We start from the raw sequence: 25,686 nt of genomic DNA, 5'->3' as shown, positions 1-25,686 counted from the left end.
TCTATATCTCATCTTCTATTTACTCAATTGTCATCAAACTTCATACGCAAACTCTTCATAGCTCACCTGACATGTCCGCCAAATTTTGTGCACTTTCGCCCCTGGGGGTGCTGGTTATGGCGGAAATGATATTGCAGCTTCTGATTTGTCAAACTTGGCAAGCAAACTCTTTTCAAGACCCTTATTGGGGCGCTTGCCATGGTCGACAACGCACGAAATTTGGCTCCTTTTTCTTAGACTGCCACCGCTACTGAGAACCAAAAGCCCAGATCCAGCCGGGCCTCAGGGCCTCTATAGCGCCCCCTAACTCGTTGTGATTTTGGCCTCCCGCTTTAAGGTGCCTGGTTGCCATGTAGTTTGTAGGAGTGGCGTGCCATTTGGTACGCATATGTATCTCACTAAGCCGGACAAAAATGTAATGCCAATGCATTAGCCACGCCCAACAGGAAGTGAGGTAATTTCACTTTTGTGCGAAATGCATGGCCATGAAGACGGCGCAACTCCTCCTAGACTGTTCATAGGAATGTCACCAAAATTGATACACATCATCTACAGACATGGCTGACAAAAGTTACTAAATAAGTTTCACGTAGCTTAAACCGCTCAGAAGTTATACGTCAATCAATTTTTAATGCAAAATTTTACATGCTTAAAAATTCATAACAAATCTTCTAATTGCTCAAAACTGCTCATACTTCACACGCAAATCCCTCATTGGGCTTCTGACATGTTCCCCATTTTCTGTGATATTTCGCCACTGGGGGCGCTATTTTTGGGCAAACAATCCAATCTTTCCTCAAATTTGGTCAAACTTCACGGCCACCCTCTTACTACCGCCCATGTCATGTATACCACATTTTGGGAATTTTCGTCCATGGGGGGCGCTGTTTTTGGCCGTCGCAATTTCTCCAAAACGGGTTTTTGGTAAATAACTCCATAATGCTTTTCCTTCACACCACTACCTTGTGATAGTGCGTTGCTGTTGTAGACACTTATTTCTCCAACTCATAATCGCTCATGTACAGCATAGCGCCACCTTCTGACATGGGAAAAACCAAAAAATTTATTCTTCAAAAATCTATCTCTCATCTTCTATTTACTCAATTGTCATCAAACTTCATACGCAAACTCTTCATAGCTCTCCTGACATATCCGCCAAATTTTGTGCACTTTCACCCCTGGGGGTGCTGGTTATGGCACAAATGATATTGCAGCTTCTGATTGGTCAAACTTGGCAAGCAGACTCTTTACGGTATTTCGCGGGGACGCATGCCCCCGCCCCCCCTGGCCGCTGGCGCGAGGGCCCGTCAAGGCCGCTTGCGGCTTTAATTATTAGGGCCCGAGCCCTATAGGGCGAAGGCCCTATTGATCTTGTTCGGTTTTTTATTATTATTATTATTATTATTATTATTATTATTAGGGCCCGAGCCCTATAGGGCGAAGGCCCTATTGATCTTGTTCGGTTTTTTATTATTATTATTATTATTATTAGGGCCCGAGCCCTATAGGGCGAAGGCCCTATTGATCTTGTTCGGTTTTTTATTATTATTATTATTATTATTATTATTATTATTATTATTCCTTAGTCGCGGTCGCTGTTCGGCCTTTTTTGGGGCACTTCCTGTGGACGAAAACGCGCATATTTTGGATCATTTTATCGGCATCCCCTACGCTACTCAGATCCAAAACCCCAGATCTGGGCGGGGCTCTGGGCCTCTATAGCGCCCCCTAACGCCTTGAAAATTTTGCCTTTTTTCGAAGGCTCCTGGTTGCCATATAGTTTGTCGTAGAGGAACGAAATTTGGTTCACATCTGTATCTTACTGACACGAACAAAAAAAGTTCTATGAATGCATAGCCACGCCCAACAGGAAGTGAGGTAATTTTACTTTTGTGCGAAATGCATGGCCACGAAGACGGCGCAACTCCTCCTAGACCGTTCATGGGAATGTCACCAAAATTGATACACATCATCTACAGACATGGCTGACAAAAGTTACTAAATACGTTTCACGTAGGATAAAACGTTCAGAAGTTATACGTCAATCAATTTTCACTTCAAAATTTTACATGCTAAAAAATTCATAACAAATCTTCTAATTGCTCAAAACTGCTCATACTTCACACGCAAATCACTCATTGGGCTTCTGACATGTTACCCAATTTCTGTGATATTTCGCCACTGGGGGCGCTATTTTTGGGCAAAAAATCCAATCTTTCCTCAAATTTGGTCAAACTTCACGGCCACCCTCTTACTACCTCCCATGTCATGTATACCGCATTTTGGGAATTTTCGTCCATGGGGGGCGCTGTTTTTGGCCGACGCAATTGCTCCAAAACGGGTTTTTGGTAAATAATTCCATAATGCTTTTCCTTCACACCACTACCTTGTGATAGTGCGTTCCTGTTGTAGACACTTATTTTTCCAACTCATAATCGCTCATGTACAGCATAGCGCCACCTTCTGACATGGGAAAAACCAAAAAATTTATTCTTCAAAAATCTATAGCTCATCTTCTATTTACTCAATTGTCATCAAACTTCATACGCAAACTCTTCATAGCTCACCTGACATGTCCGCCAAATTTTGTGCACTTTCGCCCCTGGGGGTGCTGGTTATGGCGGAGATGATATTGCAGCTTCTGATTTGTCAACCTTGGCAAGCAAACTCTTTTCAAGACCCTTATTGGGGCGCTTGCCATGGTCGACAACGCACGAAATTTGGCTCCTTTTTCTTAGACTGCCACCGCTACTGAGAACCAAAAGCCCAGATCCAGCCGGGCCTCAGGGCCTCTATAGCGCCCCCTAACTCGTTGTGATTTTGGCCTCCCGCTTTAAGGTGCCTGGTTGCCATGTAGTTTGTAGGAGTGGCATGCCATTTGGTACGCATATGTATCTCACTAAGCCGGACAAAAATGTAATGCCAATGCATTAGCCACGCCCAACAGGAAGTGAGGTAATTTCACTTTTGTGCGAAATGCATGGCCACGAAGACGGCGCAACTCCTCCTAGACTGTTCATAGGAATGTCACCAAAATTGATACACATAATCTACAGACATGGCTGACAAAAGTTACTAAATAAGTTTCACGTAGCTTAAACCGCTCAGAAGTTATACGTCAATCAATTTTTAATGCAAAATTTTACATGCTTAAAAATTCATAACAAATCTTCTAATTGCTCAAAACTGCTCATACTTCACACGCAAATCCCTCATTGGGCTTCTGACATGTTCCCCCTTTTCTGTGATATTTCGCCACTGGGGGCGCTATTTTTGGGCAAACAATCCAATCTTTCCTCAAATTTGGTCAAACTTCACGGCCACCCTCTTACTACCGCCCATGTCATGTATACCACATTTTGGGAATTTTCGTCCATGGGGGGGCGCTGTTTTTGGCCGACGCAATTTCTCCAAAACGGGTTTTTGGTAAATAACTCCATAATGCTTTTCCTTCACACCACTACCTTGTGATAGTGCGTTGCTGTTGTAGACACTTATTTCTCCAACTCATAATCGCTCATGTACAGCATAGCGCCACCTTCTGACATGGGAAAAACCAAAAAATTTATTCTTCAAAAATCTATCTCTCATCTTCTATTTACTCAATTGTCATCAAACTTCATACGCAAACTCTTCATAGCTCTCCTGACATATCCGCCAAATTTTGTGCACTTTCACCCCTGGGGGTGCTGGTTATGGCACAAATGATATTGCAGCTTCTGATTGGTCAAACTTGGCAAGCAGACTCTTTACGGTATTTCGCGGGGACGCATGCCCCCGCCCCCCCTGGCCGCTGGCGCGAGGGCCCGTCAAGGCCGCTTGCGGCTTTAATTATTATTATTATTATTATTATTCCTTAGTCGCGGTCGCTGTTCGGCCTTTTTTGGGGCACTTCCTGTGGACGAAAACGCGCATATTTTGGATCATTTTATCGGCATCCCCTACGCTACTCAGATCCAAAACCCCAGATCTGGGCGGGGCTCTGGGCCTCTATAGCGCCCCCTAACGCCTTGAAAATTTTGCCTTTTTTCGAAGGCTCCTGGTTGCCATATAGTTTGTCGTAGAGGAACGAAATTTGGTTCACATATGTATCTTACTGAGACGAACGAAAAAAGTTCTATGAATGCATAGCCACGCCCAACAGGAAGTGAGGTAATTTTACTTTTGTGCGAAATGCATGGCCACGAAGACGGCGCAACTCCTCCTAGACCGTTCATGGGAATGTCACCAAAATTGATACACATCATCTACAGACATGGCTGACAAAAGTTACTAAATACGTTTCACGTAGGATAAAACGTTCAGAAGTTATACGTCAATCAATTTTCACTTCAAAATTTTACATGCTAAAAAATTCATAACAAATCTTCTAATTGCTCAAAACTGCTCATACTTCACACGCAAATCACTCATTGGGCTTCTGACATGTTACCCAATTTCTGTGATATTTCGCCACTGGGGGCGCTATTTTTGGGCAAAAAATCCAATCTTTCCTCAAATTTGGTCAAACTTCACGGCCACCCTCTTACTACGTCCCATGTCATGTATACCGCATTTTGGGAATTTTCGTCCATGGGGGGCGCTGTTTTTGGCCGACGCAATTGCTCCAAAACGGGTTTTTGGTAAATAATTCCATAATGCTTTTCCTTCACACCACTACCTTGTGATAGTGCGTTCCTGTTGTAGACACTTATTTTTCCAACTCATAATCGCTCATGTACAGCATAGCGCCACCTTCTGACATGGGAAAAACCAAAAAATTTATTCTTCAAAAATCTATATCTCATCTTCTATTTACTCAATTGTCATCAAACTTCATACGCAAACTCTTCATAGCTCACCTGACATGTCCGCCAAATTTTGTGCACTTTCGCCCCTGGGGGTGCTGGTTATGGCGGAAATGATATTGCAGCTTCTGATTTGTCAAACTTGGCAAGCAAACTCTTTTCAAGACCCTTATTGGGGCGCTTGCCATGGTCGACAACGCACGAAATTTGGCTCCTTTTTCTTAGACTGCCACCGCTACTGAGAACCAAAAGCCCAGATCCAGCCGGGCCTCAGGGCCTCTATAGCGCCCCCTAACTCGTTGTGATTTTGGCCTCCCGCTTTAAGGTGCCTGGTTGCCATGTAGTTTGTAGGAGTGGCATGCCATTTGGTACGCATATGTATCTCACTAAGCCGGACAAAAATGTAATGCCAATGCATTAGCCACGCCCAACAGGAAGTGAGGTAATTTCACTTTTGTGCGAAATGCATGGCCACGAAGACGGCGCAACTCCTCCTAGACTGTTCATAGGAATGTCACCAAAATTGATACACATCATCTACAGACATGGCTGACAAAAGTTACTAAATAAGTTTCACGTAGCTTAAACCGCTCAGAAGTTATACGTCAATCAATTTTTAATGCAAAATTTTACATGCTTAAAAATTCATAACAAATCTTCTAATTGCTCAAAACTGCTCATACTTCACACGCAAATCCCTCTTTGGGCTTCTGACATGTTCCCCATTTTCTGTGATATTTCGCCACTGGGGGCGCTATTTTTGGGCAAACAATCCAATCTATCCTCAAATTTGGTCAAACTTCACGGCCACCCTCTTACTACCGCCCATGTCATGTACACCACATTTTGGGAATTTTCGTCCATGGGGGGCGCTGTTTTTGGCCGACGCAATTTCTCCAAAACGGGTTTTTGGTAAATAATTCCATAATGCTTTTCCTTCACACCACTACCTTGTGATAGTGCATTGCTGTTGTAGACACTTATTTCTCCAACTCATAATCGCTCATGTACAGCATAGCGCCACCTTCTGACATGGGAAAAACCAAAAAATTTATTCTTCAAAAATCTATCTCTCATCTTCTATTTACTCAATTGTCATCAAACTTCATACGCAAACTCTTCATAGCTCTCCTGACATTTCCGCCAAATTTTGTGCACTTTCACCCCTGGGGGTGCTGGTTATGGCACAAATGATATTGCAGCTTCTGATTGGTCAAACTTGGCAAGCAGACTCTTTACGGTATTTCGCGGGGACGCATGCCCCCGCCCCCCCTGGCCGCTGGCGCGAGGGCCCGTCGAGGCCGCTTGCGGCTTTAATTATTATTATTATTCCTTAGTCGCGGTCGCTGTTCGGCCTTTTTTGGGGCACTTCCTGTGGACGAAAACGCGCATATTTTGGATCATTTTATCGGCATCCCCTACGCTACTCAGATCCAAAACCCCAGATCTGGGCGGGGCTCTGGGCCTCTATAGCGCCCCCTAACGCCTTGAAAATTTTGCCTTTTTTCGAAGGCTCCTGGTTGCCATATAGTTTGTCGTAGAGGAACGAAATTTGGTTCACATATGTATCTTACTGAGACGAACAAAAAAAGTTCTATGAATGCATAGCCACGCCCAACAGGAAGTGAGGTAATTTTACTTTTGTGCGAAATGCATGGCCACGAAGACGGCGCAACTCCTCCTAGACCGTTCATGGGAATGTCACCAAAATTGATACACATCATCTACAGACATGGCTGACAAAAGTTACTAAATACGTTTCACGTAGGATAAAACGTTCAGAAGTTATACGTCAATCAATTTTCACTTCAAAATTTTACATGCTAAAAAATTCATAACAAATCTTCTAATTGCTCAAAACTGCTCATACTTCACACGCAAATCACTCATTGGGCTTCTGACATGTTACCCAATTTCTGTGATATTTCGCCACTGGGGGCGCTATTTTTGGGCAAAAAATCCAATCTTTCCTCAAATTTGGTCAAACTTCACGGCCACCCTCTTACTACCTCCCATGTCATGTATACCGCATTTTGGGAATTTTCGTCCATGGGGGGCGCTGTTTTTGGCCGACGCAATTGCTCCAAAACGGGTTTTTGGTAAATAATTCCATAATGCTTTTCCTTCACACCACTACCTTGTGATAGTGCGTTCCTGTTGTAGACACTTATTTTTCCAACTCATAATCGCTCATGTACAGCATAGCGCCACCTTCTGACATGGGAAAAACCAAAAAATTTATTCTTCAAAAATCTATATCTCATCTTCTATTTACTCAATTGTCATCAAACTTCATACGCAAACTCTTCATAGCTCACCTGACATGTCCGCCAAATTTTGTGCACTTTCGCCCCTGGGGGTGCTGGTTATGGCGGAAATGATATTGCAGCTTCTGATTTGTCAAACTTGGCAAGCACACTCTTTTCAAGACCCTTATTGGGGCGCTTGCCATGGTCGACAACGCACGAAATTTGGCTCCTTTTTCTTAGACTGCCACCGCTACTGAGAACCAAAAGCCCAGATCCAGCCGGGCCTCAGGGCCTCTATAGCGCCCCCTAACTCGTTGTGATTTTGGCCTCCCGCTTTAAGGTGCCTGGTTGCCATGTAGTTTGTAGGAGTGGCATGCCATTTGGTACGCATATGTATCTCACTAAGCCGGACAAAAATGTAATGCCAATGCATTAGCCACGCCCAACAGGAAGTGAGGTAATTTCACTTTTGTGCGAAATGCATGGCCACGAAGACGGCGCAACTCCTCCTAGACTGTTCATAGGAATGTCACCAAAATTGATACACATCATCTACAGACATGGCTGACAAAAGTTACTAAATAAGTTTCACGTAGCTTAAACCGCTCAGAAGTTATACGTCAATCAATTTTTAATGCAAAATTTTACATGCTTAAAAATTCATAACAAATCTTCTAATTGCTCAAAACTGCTCATACTTCACACGCAAATCCCTCATTGGGCTTCTGACATGTTACCCAATTTCTGTGATATTTCGCCACTGGGGGCGCTATTTTTGGGCAAACAATCCAATCTTTCCTCAAATTTGGTCAAACTTCACGGCCACCCTCTTACTACCGCCCATGTCATGTATACCACATTTTGGGAATTTTCGTCCATGGGGGGCGCTGTTTTTGGCCGACGCAATTTCTCCAAAACGGGTTTTTGGTAAATAATTCCATAATGCTTTTCCTTCACACCACTACCTTGTGATAGTGCGTTGCTGTTGTAGACACTTATTTCTCCAACTCGTAATCGCTCATGTACAGCATAGTGCCACCTTCTGACATGGGAAAAACCAAAAAATTTATTCTTCAAAAATCTATCTCTCATCTTCTATTTACTCAATTGTCATCAAACTTCATACGCAAACTCTTCATAGCTCTCCTGACATATCCGCCAAATTTTGTGCACTTTCACCCCTGGGGGTGCTGGTTATGGCACAAATGATATTGCAGCTTCTGATTGGTCAAACTTGGCAAGCAGACTCTTTACGGTATTTCGCGGGGACGCATGCCCCCGCCCCCCCTGGCCGCTGGCGCGAGGGCCCGTCGAGGCCGCTTGCGGCTTTAATTATTATTATTATTATTCATCCATCCATCCATCTTCTATGGCTTATCTGGATCCGGGTCCTGGGGGTAGTAGCAGCCTAAGCAGAGCAGCCCAGACTTCCCTCTCCCCAGCCACCTCCACCAGCTCTTCCGGGGGAATTATTATTATTATTATTATTATTATTATTATTATTATAAAAATACGCCTTTAAATGTGAAAGAGCTTACATTTATTTTTGTCGACATTATATAAATCCTCAGACAGTTTGTTTTTGCTTTTTTTTTCCTTTTTCCATTTGTGACTAAATCCTCTGATAAAAATCAAGCACCATAGAAAAGTCTTTGAGAATCGTGATATGATACTTTTTTCACGTCACACACCCTGACTTCAAGATATTAACAGCTAACACACTCAGAATTTGGGTTTAATCTGCTTTGGATTTGTAAGGGTCTAATTAAATTTGTCTTTAGTTTAAAATTCATGTTATAAATAGTGATCATAGATATAAAAAAAAAACAGCCAGTAGACACCTAAGAATATACAAATACCCAAATACACCAAAGTAAACAAATGATAAAGCATGCAAGAGCAGGAAAAAAAGTGAAAAATGAGAAACACTGAAACCCAGGGTTTAAAGCTGCAGTCGAAATGATTTTTCCACTCTTTTATTTGCGCCTATGTCGTGGTCTGGTAAAATACTTAATTAGAGTTCAGTTAGACTTCAAAAATACATTTTACAGTGTGGCTTGAAGGATATAAGGCGTGTGTTTGTGTGTTTGTGTGAGTGATATTTTATTTATATTCACTGCACATGACACTTATCATCACTCCATCCATCTCCGAGGCGCTCTGCAGGCAGGAGGAAGGTCTGGCAGAATCTCTGCTTCCTGGAAATCATCTCGTCTGTCACCTTCAGAAAATAGAATAAAGATGGTGTTGAAAAGAATATCCCATAATATCCCAGAATTCTGTTCTGTGGATGGTTAGAATACAGTGCTGACATGATTTACATTTTTAAAAGCAGTGGTATGAAATGTAATATCAGCACACAGTTAGCGCAAACTGGAAAGGAAATATGGAAAATTCATCAGCAACATGAAATTCTCAATAAACATGAATATAAAACCCAACACGAGTCAAACTCCCACACACACACTCCCACACACACAGTGGTTTTACACAGAAAAGTCTGCAGCTCTCATATAGAATTATTGCATTTTCACAAAATGAGACGTTGATTATTACTGTATTTGACTCCAGAGTGAAACAAGGGGGGGATGAGAAAGTACAAAGAGAGTACATACAGTAATGATAGTAACACTGGTGTTGGTGGTGATGATAATGATGATTGGTGGTGGTGACAATGGAAGTGGTGATGATTATGATGGTGATGATGGTCAGCAGTAATGATGATGGTGATGATGGTCAGCGGTAATGATGGTGGTGATGATGGTCAGCGGTAATGATGATAATAGTGATGGTGGTGGTGATGATGTTAGTAGTGATGGTGGTGGTGGTGATGATGATGATGATGGTAGTGGTGATGGTGGTGGAATTCGTGATGATTATGATGGTGGTAATGATGGTTGGCAGTAATGATGTTAGTAGTGATGGTGGTGGTAATGATGGTAGTGATGATGATAGTAGTGATGGTGGTGGTGGTGATGATGGTAGTGGTGGTGATGGTGGTGATGATGATGGTAGTGATGGTGGTGGTGATGATGTTAGTAGTGATGGTGGTGATGATGTTACTGGTGGTGGTGGTGATGATGTTAGTGGTGATGGTGGTGGTGATGATGATGATGGTAGTGGTGATGGTAATGGTGGTGATGGTGGTGGTGATGATGTTAGTAGTGATGGTGGTGATGATGTTAGTAGTGGTGGTGGTAATGTTGATGATGGTGGTGGTGGTGATGATGATGATGGTAGTGATGGTGATGATTGTGCTGGTGGTGGTGATGGTGATGATGGCAGTAGTAATGGTGGTGGTGATGATGGTCAACAATGATGGTGGTGGATGATGATAATGATGATGATGATATCATGGTGATAGTAATGATAAAGGATGATGATGTCTGCACCCATCTCTCTCTCTCTCTCTCTCTCTGTAGTTAATGGGTTCTCTGGTGTTGGCTGTTGGTTTGTGGTTGCGGCTGGAAAATAACACAGTGTCTCTCCTGGACAGTGACGAAGCACCAGCCACCTTCTTCATTGGTGAGTATGAGTATGTAAGTATGTAAAGGTGTGTGTGTGCGTATGTGTTTGTATTCATCAATATCAAACTGTTTTCTGTTTGGGTGGCATGGTAGTGTAGTGGTTAGCACTGTTGCCTCACAGCAAGAAGGTTCTGGGTTCGAGCCCAGCAGCCGATGATGGCCTTTCTGTGTGGAGTTTGCATGTTCTCCCCGTGTCTGCGTGGGTTTCCTCCGGGTGCTCCGGTTTCCCCCACAGTCCAAAGACATGCAGTTAGGTTAACATGGGGCGGCCTTGGGCTGAAGTGCCCTTGAGCAAGGTACCGAACCCCTGACTGCTCCCTGGGCACTGTAGTATGGCTGCCCACTGCTCTGGGTGTGTGTGTGCGCTCACTTGTGTATGTGTTCACTGCTTCAGATGGGTTAAATGCAGAGGATGAATTTCACTGTGCTTGAGTGTGCATGTGACAAATAAAGGTTTCTTCTTCTTCTTCTTCTAAAGAAAACTCTCTGGTGCCACAACAGTGTCAAATCTAGATGACGCTAAAACAAGATGATTTAGTGACTCACATGTCTGTATGAGTGGTAAAAGTGTTGAGCTGATAAAATATTGACATGATAAAAATTAGCTGAGTGTAGTATACAAGTGGGGCTTGCTGAAGTATACCAGTGGGGCTTGCTGAAGTATACCAGTGGGGCTCGCTGGAGTATACCAGTGGGACTCGGTGTAGTATACCAGTGGGGCTCGCTGGAGTATACCAGTGAGACTCGGTGTAGTATACCAGTGGAGCTCACTGAAGTATACCAGTGGGACTCGGTGTAGTATACCAGTGGGGTTCGCTGGAGTATACCAGTGGGACTCGGTGTAGTATACCAGTGGGGCTTGCTGAAGTATACCAGTGGGGCTTGCTGAAGTATACCAGTGGGGCTCGCTGGAGTATAGCAGTGGGACTCAGTGTAGTATACCAGTGGGACTCAGTGTAGTATACCAGTGGGGCTTGCTCAAGTATACCAGTGGGACTCGGTGTAGTATACCAGTGGGGCTCGCTGGATATACCAGTGGGACTCGGTGTAGTATACCAGTGGGGCTCGCTGGAGTATACCAGTGGGGCTCGCTGGAGTATGCCAGTGGGACTCGGTGTAGTGTACCAGTGGGGCTCGCTGAAGTATATCAGTAGGGCTCGCTGGAGTATACCAATGGGACTCGGTGTAGTATACCAGTGGGGCTCGCTGGAGCATACCAGTGGGACTCAGTGTAGTATACCAGTGGGACTCAGTGTAGTATACCAGTGGGGCTCGCTGGAGCATACCAGTGGGACTCGGTGTAGTATACCAGTGGGGCTTGGTGTAGTATACCAGTGGGGCTCGGTGTAGTATACCAGTGGGGCTCGGTGTAGTATACCAGTGGGGCTCGGTGTAGTATACCAAATCAAATCAAGTTTATTTGTATCGTGCTTTTAACAATAAACATTGTCGCAAAGCAGCTTTACAGAATTTGAACGACTCAAAACATGAGCTAATTTTATCCCTAATCTAAAATTGCAAAATGCAGCAGCAGGAGTCCTTACTAGAACTAGAAAATATGACCACATCACGCCTGTCTTATCCACACTGCATTGGCTCCCAATCAAATTTCGTATTGATTATAAAATACTACTATTGACCTTTAAAGCACTAAATGGTCTCGCACCACAGTACCTGAGCGAACTTCTGCTCCTCTATGACCCGCCACGCCTACTTAGATCAAAAGGTGCAGGCTATTTGCTGGTACCTCGTATAGTGAAGGCTACATCAGGGGGCAGAGCCTTTTCTTACAAAGCCCCACTGTTATGGAACAGCCTTCCAAGTAATGTTCGGGAATCAGACACAGTCTCAGCATTTAAGTCTAGGCTGAAAACATATCTGTTTAGTCAAGCCTTTTGTTAATGGTGTTTATGAAGTAAAGGAGTCGATCTGGAGGGTCCTCAGACATAGAGTGTTTTGGTAAACTGGGATGTATGGATGCTGTCAGTCCCCACTCGCTTGCTCACTCGAGTTTGTTGACGGTGTAGTGCATTTATGCTTTATTGCTCAATCGAGTTTGTTGACAGTGTAGTGGCTGGCTGCTTTATGTCCCGGGGCTCCCTCATGCCTGTGTTACCTTCTGGCTCTCTCCTTTTAGTTATGCTGTCATAGTTAGTTGCCGGAGTCCCTGCTTGTACTCGGTGCAATATGTATACTGTTCCTACTTATTCAGGTGACATTGGGCATACCTAACCACCTGTGTTTTCTTTCCCTCCCCCCCCCACCCCAAATCTGTCCCTCTGAGTTACATGGAGTCAACAGGAAATCTTTTTAAAAAAAAAAACTAAAAAAAAAAAACTAAAAAAAAAAACTAAGGAAATCTTTTGGTGGAGAGGGTGGAGACCTCGACTGGCTATCGTAGCCTGCAGGGAATCGGCCGTCAGACCAGCGGGGCTCGCTGGAGTATACCAGTGAGGCTCACTGTAGTATACCAGTGGGGCTCGGTGTAGCATACCAGTGGGGCTTGCTGGAGTATACCAGTGGGGCTCGGTGTAGCATACCAGTGGGGCTCGCTGGAGTATACCAGTGGGACTCGGTGTAGTATACCAGTGGGGCTCGCTGGAGTATACCAGTGGGACTCGGTGTAGTATACCAGTGGGGCTCGCTGGAGTATACCAGTGGGACTCGGTGTAGTATACCAGTGGAGCTCACTGAAGTATACCAGTGGGACTCGGTGTAGTATACCAGTGGGGTTCGCTGGAGTATACCAGTGGGACTCGGTGTAGTATACCAGTGGGGCTTGCTGAAGTATACCAGTGGGGCTTGCTGAAGTATACCAGTGGGGCTCGCTGGAGTATAGCAGTGGGACTCAGTGTAGTATACCAGTGGGACTCGGTGTAGTATACCAGTGGGGCTTGCTCAAGTATACCAGTGGGACTCGGTGTAGTAGACTCGGTGTAGTATACCAGTGGGGCTCGCTGGATATACCAGTGGGACTCGGTGTAGTATACCAGTGGGGCTCGCTGGAGTATACCAGTGGGGCTCGCTGGAGTATGCCAGTGGGACTCGGTGTAGTGTACCAGTGGGGCTCGCTGAAGTATATCAGTGGGGCTTGCTGGAGTATACCAATGGGACTTGGTGTAGTATACCAGTGGGGCTCGCTGGAGCATACCAGTGGGACTCAGTGTAGTATACCAGTGGGACTCAGTGTAGTATACCAGTGGGGCTCGCTGGAGCATACCAGTGGGACTCGGTGTAGTATACCAGTGGGGCTTGGTGTAGTATACCAGTGGGGCTCGGTGTAGTATACCAGTGGGGCTCGGTGTAGTATACCAGTGGGGCTCGGTGTAGTATACCAAATCAAATCAAATCAAGTTTATTTGTATCGTGCTTTTAACAATAAACATTGTCGCAAAGCAGCTTTACAGAATTTGAACTACTTAAAACATGAGCTAATTTTATCCCTAATCTAAAATTGCAAAATGCAGCAGCAAGAGTCCTTACTAGAACTAGAAAATATGACCACATCACGCCTGTCTTATCCACACTGCATTGGCTCCCAATCAAATTTCGTATTGATTATAAAATACTACTATTGACCTTTAAAGCACTAAATGGTCTCGCACCACAGTACCTGAGTGAACTTCTGCTCCTCTATGACCCGCCACGCCTACTTAGATCAAAAGGTGCAGGCTATTTGCTGGTACATCATATAGTGAAGGCTACATAAGGGGGCAGAGCCTTTTCTTACAAAGCCCCACTGTTATGGAACAGCCTTCCAAGTAATGTTCGGGAATCAGACACAGTCTCAGCATTTAAGTCTAGGCTGAAAACATATCTGTTTAGTCAAGCCTTTTGTTAATGGTGTTTATGAAGTAAAGGAGTCGATCTGGAGGGTCCTCAGACATAGAGTGTTTTGGTAAACTGGGATGTATGGATGCTGTCAGTCCCCACTCGCTTGCTCACTCGAGTTTGTTGACGGTGTAGTGCATTTATGCTTTATTGCTCACTCGAGTTTGTTGACGGTGTAGTGGCTGCTGCTTTATGTCCCGGGGCTCCCTCATGCCTGTGTTACCTTCTGGCTCTCTCCTTTTAGTTATGCTGTCATAGTTAGTTGCCGGAGTCCCTGCTTGTACTCGGTGCAATATGTATACTGTTCCTACTTATTCAGGTGACATTGGGCATACCTAACCACCTGTGTTTTCTTTCCCTCCCCCCCCACCCCAAATCTGTCCCTCTGAGTTACATGGAGTCAACAGGAAATCTTTTTTAAAAAAAAAACTAAAAAAAAAAAAAAAAAAAAAACTAAGGAAATCTTTTGGTGGAGAGGGTGGAGACCTCGACTGGCTATCGTAGCCTGCAGGGAATCGGCCGTCAGACCAGCGGGGCTCGCTGGAGTATACCAGTGGGGCTCGCTGTAGTATACCAGTGGGGCTCGGTGTAGTATACCAGTGGGGCTCGGTGTAGTATACCAGTGGGACGCAGTGTAGTATACCAGTGGAGCTTGGTGTAGTATACCAGTGGGGCTCACTGGAGTATACCAGTGGGGCTCACTGGAGTATACCAGTGGAGCTTGGTGTAGTATACCAGTGGGGCTCACTGGAGTATACCAGTGGGGCTCGCTGGAGTATACCAGTGGGGCTCGGTGTAGTATACCAGTGGGGCTCGCTGGAGTATACCAGTGGGGCTCGCTGGAGTATACCAGTGGGGCTCAGTGTAGTATACCAGTGGGGCTCGCTGGAGTATACCAGTGGGGCTCGCTGGAGTATACCAGTGGGGGTCAGTGTAGTATACCAGTGGGGCTCTGTGTAGTATACCAGTGGGGCTCGGTGTAGTATACCAGTGGGGCTCGGTGTAGTATACCAGTGGGGCTCGGTGTAGTATACCAGTGGGGCTCGGTGTAGTATACCAGTGGGACTCGGTGGAGTATACCAGTGGGACTCGGTGGAGTATACCAGTGGGGCTCGCTGGAGTATACCAGTGGGGCTCAGTGTAGTATACCAGTGGGGCTCAGTGTAGTATACCAGTGGGGCTCGGTGTAGTATACCAGTGGGGCTCGCTGGAGTATACCAGTGGGGCTCGCTGGAGTATACCAGTGGGGCTCAGTGTAGTATACAAGTGGGGCTCGGTGTAGTATACCAGTGGGGCTTGGTGTAGTATACCAGTGGGGCTCGGTGTAGTATACCAGTGGGGCTCGGTGTAGTATATCAGTGGGACTCGGTGTAGTATACCAGTGGGGCTCGCTGGAGTATACCAGTGGGGCTCGCTGGAGTATACCAGTGGGGCTCAGTGTAGTAGTTCAGGGCTCAGGCATGAAGGGAGCTATATACTAAACTCACTAACACTGTTTGTTGAGTAGAGGGTACCACAGCTAGTACACTATTCTGTCCCACTACTGAATATGTTTAAGTTTGAATTGTGTGGATTAGGATACAGCCCGTGACTGTTTAAAAACAGGAAATAGTGGTTTTGGTTTCCAGTAAATACAGCAATGTGACAAACGAACACCTGTGTGAGACTGAACTTTATACTACTCACAGTTTTAGTCTTTAAATAACACAATGAGTGACTGTGTAAATAATCAGAAATCAAAATATCATGTAAATAATAACTGTGTTATAGCAATAACTGTTTGTGACTGTGTAAGAGTGTGTGTGCTTTCATTATCCTGCACCCTGAACTGGCAATGACTGAATATGAAACACACACACACACACGCGCACACACACACACACACGCACAATGGTATTATCTGTATTTGTATCTTTATTGGTTTAGTGCTTAAAATATTTGTCTGTTTTTGTATTTGGGTTTAAACCAGAAGTGGGCGTGGCCTATAACAGATTTTTGTTTCAGTTTTGTTTGCTTGATTTTGTGTTAACTTGATGTTAACCATGTCCTGGAAGCAGGTGAAAAAACAGTGCTGCTGGAAAAATGTCATTTTTCATTCACAAATGATAACAATTTGATTTCATTTTTCTGGAAAGCTTTCTATCTTTTATTGAAAGTTACTGAGTAAGCAAGCAAAACTACATTTCATTTCAACAACAGCAGTGTTTTCAGTAACCTGCTTTGAAATTGCCAACTAAAAAAAAAACGAGTCATGGTAAGGCATGAATTACGAAAAAAACCTTTCAAATATCATAAAAAAGTTTTACACTCGTATGAGCTGTTCTTTTGTAGATGACTTGAAAAACAATATTTCACAAATTTGAAATGGAAACATTTTTCGCATTTAAGTCACGACATGATATGAAGAGTCTTTCAAAAAACATGACATGTTTTGTGGTTTCACATTTTGTATTTTGAATAAAGCGAGAGGAGAAATCCCAGACACTGCATTCACGTTGTGTTTTCTTGACTTTTTTTCTTTTTAAATGCTTCAATTTTGAGAAAAACTGCACTGGAAACCTGCTGAATGTCTTCCCCAAATAATACAAAAAATGTTACAGTCGACATCATTTGCCATCTGATTATATTGTATCCGATTTACTGAATCCGATTTTTTACTTCAGGTTTATTACATTACACAAAGATCAGAAATGTTCCCTGGACACTCGGAGTGCTTCTGGGATCCTTTAAGAAATATTTCATTATAAGTTCTGGATGATTTTTTGCAGAATATTTTCGTTTAGCAAGAAAGACACACACAATATGTGGTATGAGTTACAACCCCAATTCTAAAAAAAAAGTTGGGACACTGCATAAACTGTAAATAAAAACAGAATGTGAAGATTTGCAAATCATGGAAACCCTTTATGTCATTGAAAATAGTACAAAAACAACATATCAAATGTGGAAACTGAGAAATTTTATTGTTTTTTGAAAAATATATGCTCATTTTTGAATTTGATGTCAACAACGCATTTCAGAAAAGTTGGGATGGGGCAACAAAAGACTGAAAAAGTTGTGTAATGCTAAAAAAAACTAATTAGGTTAATTATTAACAGGTCAGTAAGATGATTGGGTATAAAAAGAGCATACCAGAGAGGCGGAGTCTCTCAGAAGTAAAGATGGTGAGGGGTTCACCGCTCTGTGAAAGACTGCGTGGGCAAACAGTGCAACGATTTAAGAATAACGTTCCTCAATGTAAAACTGCAAAGAATTTGGGGATCACATCATCTGTGGTCCATAATATCATTAAAAGATTCAGAGAATCTGGAGAAATCTCTGTATGCAAGAGACAAGACTGAAAACTGACATTGGATGTCTGTGATCTTCAGGCCCTCAGGAGACACTGCATTAAAAGCAGACACGTGTCTGTAGTGGAAATCACTGTATGGGCTCAGGAACACTTCAGAAAACCATCGTCTGTGAAAACACTTCATTACTGCATCCGCACATGCAAGTTAAAACCAGATATAAACAATATCCAGAAACACCGCCACCTTCTCTGGGCCCGAGCTCTTTTACGATGGACTGAGGCAAAGTGAAAAACTGTCCCGAGGTCTGACGAATCAAAAGAAGAAATTATTTTTAGAAATCATGGACACCACGTCCTCCAGGCTAAAGAGGAGAGGGACCATCCGGCTTGTTATCAGTGCACAGCCCAAAAGCAGCATCTGTGATGGTATGAGGGGGCATTAGTGCACATGACATGGGTAGCTTGTACATCTGGGAAGGCATCATTAATGCTGAATGATATAAACACGCTTCAGAGCAATATGCTGCCATCCAAACAAAATCTTTTTCAGGGAAGGCCTTCCTTCTTTCAGCAAGACAACACCAAACCTATTTCTGCACATATTAAAACTGCATGGCTCTGTAGTAAAAGAGTCTGGGTGCTAAACTGGCCTGCTGCAGTCCAGACCTGTCTCCCATTGAAAACATTTGGTGCATTATGAAGCGCAAAATATGACAAAGGAGACCCCAAACTGTTGAGCAACTGAAATTGTATATCAGGCAAGAATGGGACAACATTTCTCTTTCAAAACTACAGCAGTTGGGGGGGGCATCGTGGCTCAGGTGGCTAAGGCACCATACCATAAATCCAGGGACCCGGGTTCAATTCCCGATCCCTCCCTGTCTTTCTCTCCCACTCATTTCCTGTCCTGTCTCTACACTGTCCTATCTAATAAAGGTGAAAAAAGCCCCCAAAAAAAATCTTTAAAAAAAAACTACAGCAGTTGGTCTCCTCAGTTCCCTAATGTTTACAGAGTGTTGGTAAAAGTAGAGGTGATGCAGCACAGCAGTAAACACACCCCTGTCCCAACTTTTCTGAAACGTGTTGCTGACATCAAATTCAGAATCAGCATATATTTTTCAAAAAAACACTAAAATTTCTCAGTTTCAACATTTGGTACGTTGTCTTTGTACTATTTTCAGTGAAATATAGGGTTTCCATAATTTTGCAAATTATTGCATTCTGTTTTTTTTTTTTTTCCAGTTTACACAGCGTCCCAATTTTTTTCGAATTGGGGTTGTGGTAAACACACAATTGTCCATTTATCTTTTGAAAAAGCATGTTAAATAATGTAAGTGTTACACAGCATTCGTGTTGCCTCCAGTCTTGTCCTGGAGTGAACAGAAGAAACGGTTCAGTCATGTGGTTAGTGGGAGGATCAGAAAGTGCAGTCCATAATTATGGCGAGTGTGTGTGAAGGTAGTGGAGGTGCGATCATGAGGAGAATGGAACACACACCCATTGTGTCATCGTCTCATATCACTCCTCCATTACACTGTCCCAAATTACCACCATGGTGGATAGGAACACACTAGTGTGTGTGTGTGTGTGTGGGGGGGGGGTCACTAATGGACCATTTTTCAGCAGTGAGGTCATTGTGTCACAGTAAATGTCCTCCTACAGTCTAGACACATAAATACCACACACCTACAGGACATTTGGCTATATTTGACTTTAGTGTCTCATTTCAGCTTGTGTGTGTGTGTGTGTGTGTGTGTGTGTGTGTGTGTGTGTGTGTGTTATTCATCACTTTCCTCACAAAACCACACAAACACTCCATCCTAGAGCCTTGTTCTTTTGTTTTTAGAAGGCTGGCAGTTTGTAGGGCAGGAATTTAGTCGCCATGGAAACAGGAGAGAAAAACAGTTGTGGGTGGAGTCAGAGATATGGCAGAGTTTTGGGGGGAAATGGGAGGAGTTTGAACAGGTACATCTGACCTACAGGGAAAAATGATGCCACAGCCCAGATGTCTTTCCGACTCCCTGCATGCCCGATTCCCTACACTGGAGAATCATGCACACTATGTAGCACACTAATCTAGGGAACAGAATCAGAAAGGGTCGGTTAATTTGTTCATCAGATAAACACCATCAAAACAGTGTTTCCAAGCCACACACCCTATTCACTACAAAGAGCACATAAACACCATGATTAGTTCAACTTGGACGTGTCCCAAACCACACACGTTATTCACTAGGTAGAGCACATAAACACCTTTATCAGATCAATTTGGATGTATCCCAAACTACACATCCTATTCACTACATAGAACACATAAACGTCTTTGTCAATTCAATTGGACGTGTCCCAAACCACACACCCTTTTCACTACATAGAGCACAAAAACACCATCATCAGTCCACAGTGGACGTGTCCCATACCGTACGACACACCATTTTCACTATGTAGAGCACATAAACACCAATATCGGTTCAATTTGCATGTGTCCCAAACCACACACGTTATTTGCTAGGTAGAGCACATAAACACTATCATCAGTCCACAGTGGACGTGTCACAAACCACACACCCTGTTCACTAGGTAGAGCACAAACACCATTATCAGTTCAATTTGGACATGTCCCAAACCACACACCACTCTATAGTCCCTTAAGTGCTACTGTGCATTATGGGTATTTTCACTATAATGAGCACATGAATGGACATGTCTTAAACAGCACACTCTATTCACTACAGAGAGTGCACAAACACCATCAGGAGTCTGCAATGATTGTGTCCAAAATCACACGCCACAAGATCGGCCTTTAAATGCCACAGTGCTTTGTGGATGTTTGTGTCCCAAACCACACAGCCTGTCCACTTTATAGAACACATAAACATCATCATCAGTCCACAGTGGACGTGTCTCAAACCCCACACTACTAGATAGGCCCTTAAGTGCTGCTGTGCTTAATGGGTATTTTTTTTGCAGTCTAGAACCAACTGTTTATACGATTTCTTCATATTCATAACATTTACATGACTAATAATGAGAGTGCTCTCTCTCTCTCTCTCTCTCTCCATCTGTGATGAAGGTAATGAGATGAGCTAAAGGTCAGATGAGGTTAATTACATCATCTCTCAGTGCTGAATGATGTCATCGCCATCAAACAGAGGCTCATGTTTCAGACAGAAGCTGTTCTTATAAGCACTGATCTTACACTGCCCCCGTCTGGTCAGTGTGTGCAATTACAATCTGTGTCCAAATACAGTCTTTTTTTTTTTTCCTCAAATCTCATCTCATCTCATCTCATTATCTGTAGCCGCTTTATCCTTCTACAGGGTTGCAGGCAAGCTGGAGCCTATCCCAGCTGACTACGGGCGAAAGGCGGGGTACACCCTGGACAAGTCGCCAGGTCATCACAGGGCTGACACAGACACAGACAACCATTCACACTCACATTCACACCTACGCTCAATTTAGAGTCACCAGTTAACCTAACCTGCATGTCTTTGGACTGTGGGAGAAACCGGAGCACCCGGAGGAAACCCACGCGGACACGGGGAGAACATGCAAACTCCGCACAGAAAGGCCCTCGCCGGCCCCAGGGCTCGAACCCAGAACCTTCTTGCTGTGAGGCGACAGCGCTAACCACTACACCACCGTGCCGCCCCTTTTCCTCAAATCATCTCAGGATTAACCCTTTGATGCAAACCATATGCACACCCCTCCTAATGCACAACATGGGTCAAAAATGACCCGCACTCATTTTCCAGGGTATTTCATGCTGACTGAGTTTTTCTTTGCTCTATCTTTTGAAATCAATTTATTTTATGATTGAATATTCCAAGTATTCTTTAAATATCTCGTTTTTAATTACCACAAAGCATTAATTTAATTTTTTCTTTCCTACTTTATGAACAAAAATACTTTTTATATTACTACACATGGGTCATCCAAGTGTGATTTAAAATTAAATGTCTTAATACTCATCTCATTATCTCTAGCCACTTTATCCTGTTCTACAGGGTCGCAGGCGAGCTGGAGCCTATCCCAGCTGACTACGGGTGAAAGGCGGGGTTCACCCTGGACAAGTCGCCAGGTCATCACAGGGCTGACACATAGAACCATTCACATTCACACCTACGGTCAATTTAGAGTCACCAGTTAACCTAACCTGCATGTCTTTGGACTGTGGGGGAAACCGGAGCACCCGGAGGAAACCCACGCGGACACGGGGAGAACATGCAAACTCCACACAGAAAGGCCCTCGCCGGCCCCGGGGCTCGAACCCAGGACCTTCTTGCTGTGAGGCGACAGCGCTAACCACTACACCACCGTGCCGCCCTTGTCTTAATACTATAATAATAATTTTGTTTCAAGTAATTACTTTAGCAGTGAATGGGGCCAGTTATTTATTTATTAACTATGTAGTTAGCTAAGCCAACTACAATAAAATTAGCTAACTAAAGTAGAATATGTCAACAGCTCGGTAGCTAATAGTAATTACTTGTAACTTTCTGACAAGTAATCTACTCACTCTCAAGGTAAGCTGTGCTTGTTCGTAACTTAAGAAAGGAAAAATAAAAATGATGATTTGTGCTAAACAAAAACAAGATATTTACTGCATATTTGGAAAAGTAAATGACAAAATGAATTTATTTCAAAAGTATATCCTAGAAACACTCAGCCATACATTAAATAACCTGGAAAATGAATGCAGGTCGTTTTTGACCCATGTTGTGCATTAGAAGGGTAGTGATACAAAAAGGGTTTTTATTCAAAATGTAAGAAAGGAAAAAATAAAATAAGGATGTATGATGATCAAAAACAAGTTAATTGAGGAATACCTTGAATACTGAATGATGGAATTAATTTATTGCAAAGATATAGAAGATAAAAACTCAGCCGGGTCACTTTTGACCCATGTTTTGCATCAAAGGGTTAAAGGTTGTATTATTTCACAGTCCAGTGTTGAACTCTGTAAGAAATCCTCATCTGAAGGTGAAATCTTTCTGAATCTCCTGTTTGCTTTGTTTATTCAGACTCCTGTGCTATCATAGGACCAAACATGAGTGTTTTACTAAACATCCTCAAAGTGCACATCAGATAGAAACATGATGCTCCAACTCCAGCTGAAGTCACTGATCAGCTCCATTTCAGAAGTCAATATGGGCGTCGTCTAATATCCTAATGAGCACGCTTTACTGTAAGGGAGTAGCACAGTAGGAGTTAGTGCACTCATTAGGTTAGCTTTCAACTCGGGGACTTCCTCGGTTTCTCACATGTATCTCCTGAGCCATAAGAACACAGTATGTATGAGTGAAGGATGATGTTTGCACTTATGAGTCTTGTGATTGTAGTGTGTCTGCGATTCAGCCGGTGAGTGTAAGTGACCCGGCCTCGTCTCATTGTCTTGTGTAGGAGTGTACATCCTGATTGCAGCAGGGGGTTTGGTGATGCTGGTGGGGTTTTTCGGATGCTGTGGTGCTGTTCGAGAGTCTCAGTGTCTCCTCGGCTCGGTGAGTCCTTCTTTCTTTGTCCTGAACTTGTACAGTATTTCTGTCCATTTTCTTTTTGTTACTTTTTCTTTCTTTTACTTATCCTGTCCTGCTCTTTTGTTGCTCCTTTTACTACCCTTTTTTCCTTCTGTATTTCTTTTTATTCTCCCATCTGGTTCTTTCCTGCCTTCCCAATCCTGCCTGCCTTCCCTTCCTTCCTCATATTTCAGTTTCTCCTTCATTTTTATTTATTTTTCTTTTCTAACTTCCTAATCTTAATTTTTCCTCCCCTTTCCCTCATTCCTCTCTTTTGTTCCATTCCTTGCCCTCCCTTCACTTTTATCCCGAGAAATACTCTGCAAAAATACTACGTGGTAGAAAAAATACATGAAATAACAACAACAATAGCAACAGCAATGATAATAAAAATAACCATAACAAAACATTAATAATATTATATTAATTGTATTAAATTATATTAATATTAATATAATTCATATATTAATATTAGGGTGGCATGGTGGTGTAGTGGTTAGCGCTGTCGCCTCACGGCAAGAAGGTCCTGGGTTTGAGCCCCGTGGCCGGCGAGGGCCTTTCTGTGCGGAGTTTGCATGTTGTCCGCGTGGGTTTCCTCCGGGTGCTCCGGTTTCCCCCACAGTCCAAAGACATGCAGGTTAGGTTAACTGGTGACTCTAAATTGAGCGTAGGTGTGAATGTGAGTGTGAATGGTTGTCTGTGTCTATGTGTCAGCCCTGTGATGACCTGGCGACTTGTCCAGGGTGAACCCCGCCTCTCACCCGTAGTCAGCTGGGATAGGATCCAGCTCGCCTGCGACCCTGTAGAAGGATAAAGCGGCTACAGATAATGAGATGAGATGAGATTTATCTTCAGTACGCACTTCAAAGAATGGTATCTTAGCAAATGGAAATGTCTTAAAAATACTCAAAATACTCCTGTTATAAGACCATGAACCAAATATAATATTATTAAACCTATTTCTAGACATTATTATGAATTTCATGTTTTACATTTTTTAAATTCTTTTGGCAGGTAATTCTGCTTCAAATTTAAACCCATAAAATCTCCTTGTCCCGTCTGATAGTGTCGAAATGTCCTTGTTTTACTCCTTCACATGCAAACACTGGGGTTTTTTTAAGTTTCACAGCGTAACCATATTCCTCACTTGTACTGTAGCGTAAGTTTGTTGTTATATTGCTGTGTTTAATTTATAAATCTTCCACTCGTGCACTAACACACGGACGTGTTTGTGTGTAACTGCAGTTCTTCGCCTGCCTCCTGATCATTTTTGCAGCTGAAGTTGCTGCTGGTGTCTTTGGATTCCTGAATAAAGATACGGTAAAACGACATACACAAATATTCAACCTCAAGTGCATGTGTTCATGAGCATGGATTCATTTTCCTCTTGCTTTTGTTCCTTCAGATTGTTCAGGACATTCAGAACTTTTATAAAATGTCTGCTGAAGACACTAACAACACGGCGATTCTCAGCAGCTACCATCGGGTCGTAAGTGTCACACTGCATCTTTCTGTACGTGCGTATGTGATTTTTTTTCTTTCTGTTTTTATGTTGTGTGTTGAGTATTTGTTCTATCCTTTTCGCAGCTGGATTGTTGCGGAACTCAGGATTCACAAAAAGACCTGTGTACCACCCGCTCACCTGACACCAAGGTAACTTATTCTCCTCTTACAGTAAATCCTCTAATACTGGCCTGTATTCCATTACTGGCCGGGACTCTAATATTGGCCGGTCTCGCTGTCGGAGGAGGTAAATAATGGCCGGACTCTAATACAGGCCGGGGCTATAACCAACGATGTTTCTGAGATCATAGTGGCCTTACACAATCGTTCCGATCTGAAAGACAATTGTGATCAGTGGCGCCGCCAGGCGTATGGCCGTACGCACTAGGCGTACCTTGGGGAGAGAGATATTTTTTTTTAATTAGGGCCCGAGCCCTATAGGGCGAAGGCCCTATTGATCTTGTTCGGTTTTTTATTATTATTAGGGCCCGAGCCCTATAGGGCGAAGGCCCTATTGATCTTGTTCGGTTTTTTATTAGGGCCCGAGCCCTATAGGGCGAAGGCCCTATTGATCTTGTTCGGTTTTTTATTATTATTATTATTATTCTTATTATTATTATTATTCCTTAGTCGCGGTCGCTGTTCGGCCTTTTTTGGGGCACTTCCTGTGGACGAAAACGCGCATATTTTGGATCATTTTATCGGCATCCCCTACGCTACTCAGATTCAAAACCCCAGATCTGGGCGGGGCTCTGGGCCTCTATAGCGCCCCCTAACGCCTTGAAAATTTTGCCTTTTTTCGAAGGCTCCTGGTTGCCATATGGTTTGTCGTAGAGGAACGAAATTTGGTTCACATATGTATCTTACTGACACGAACAAAAAAAGTTCTGTGAATGCATAGCCACGCCCAACAGGAAGTGAGGTAATTTTACTTTTGTGCGAAATGCATGGCCACGAAGACGGCGCAACTCCTCCTAGACC

At 43.5% G+C, this 25,686-nt stretch overlaps 1 protein-coding gene across 1 annotated transcript in view; it reads left to right on the top strand.

The window, feature by feature from the left end:
• Positions 1–25,686, top strand: part of tspan2b (tetraspanin 2b) — an 81,097-nt gene that overhangs the window by 34,791 nt on the left and 20,620 nt on the right. Inside the window, exons 2-6 of the mRNA XM_060938602.1 lie at positions 10,459–10,561; positions 23,090–23,187; positions 24,448–24,522; positions 24,608–24,691; positions 24,790–24,855. Of these exons, the coding sequence (XP_060794585.1) occupies positions 10,459–10,561; positions 23,090–23,187; positions 24,448–24,522; positions 24,608–24,691; positions 24,790–24,855 (426 nt within the window). The remainder of the gene's footprint in view (positions 1–10,458; positions 10,562–23,089; positions 23,188–24,447; positions 24,523–24,607; positions 24,692–24,789; positions 24,856–25,686) is intronic.

The sequence above is a fragment of the Neoarius graeffei genome, chromosome 13, assembly GCF_027579695.1.
Source record: "Neoarius graeffei isolate fNeoGra1 chromosome 13, fNeoGra1.pri, whole genome shotgun sequence".
Taxonomy (NCBI): Eukaryota; Metazoa; Chordata; class Actinopteri; order Siluriformes; family Ariidae; genus Neoarius; species Neoarius graeffei.
The sequence above is the reverse complement of the archived record's forward strand: the minus strand, read 5'-3'. Positions and strand labels throughout refer to the sequence as shown.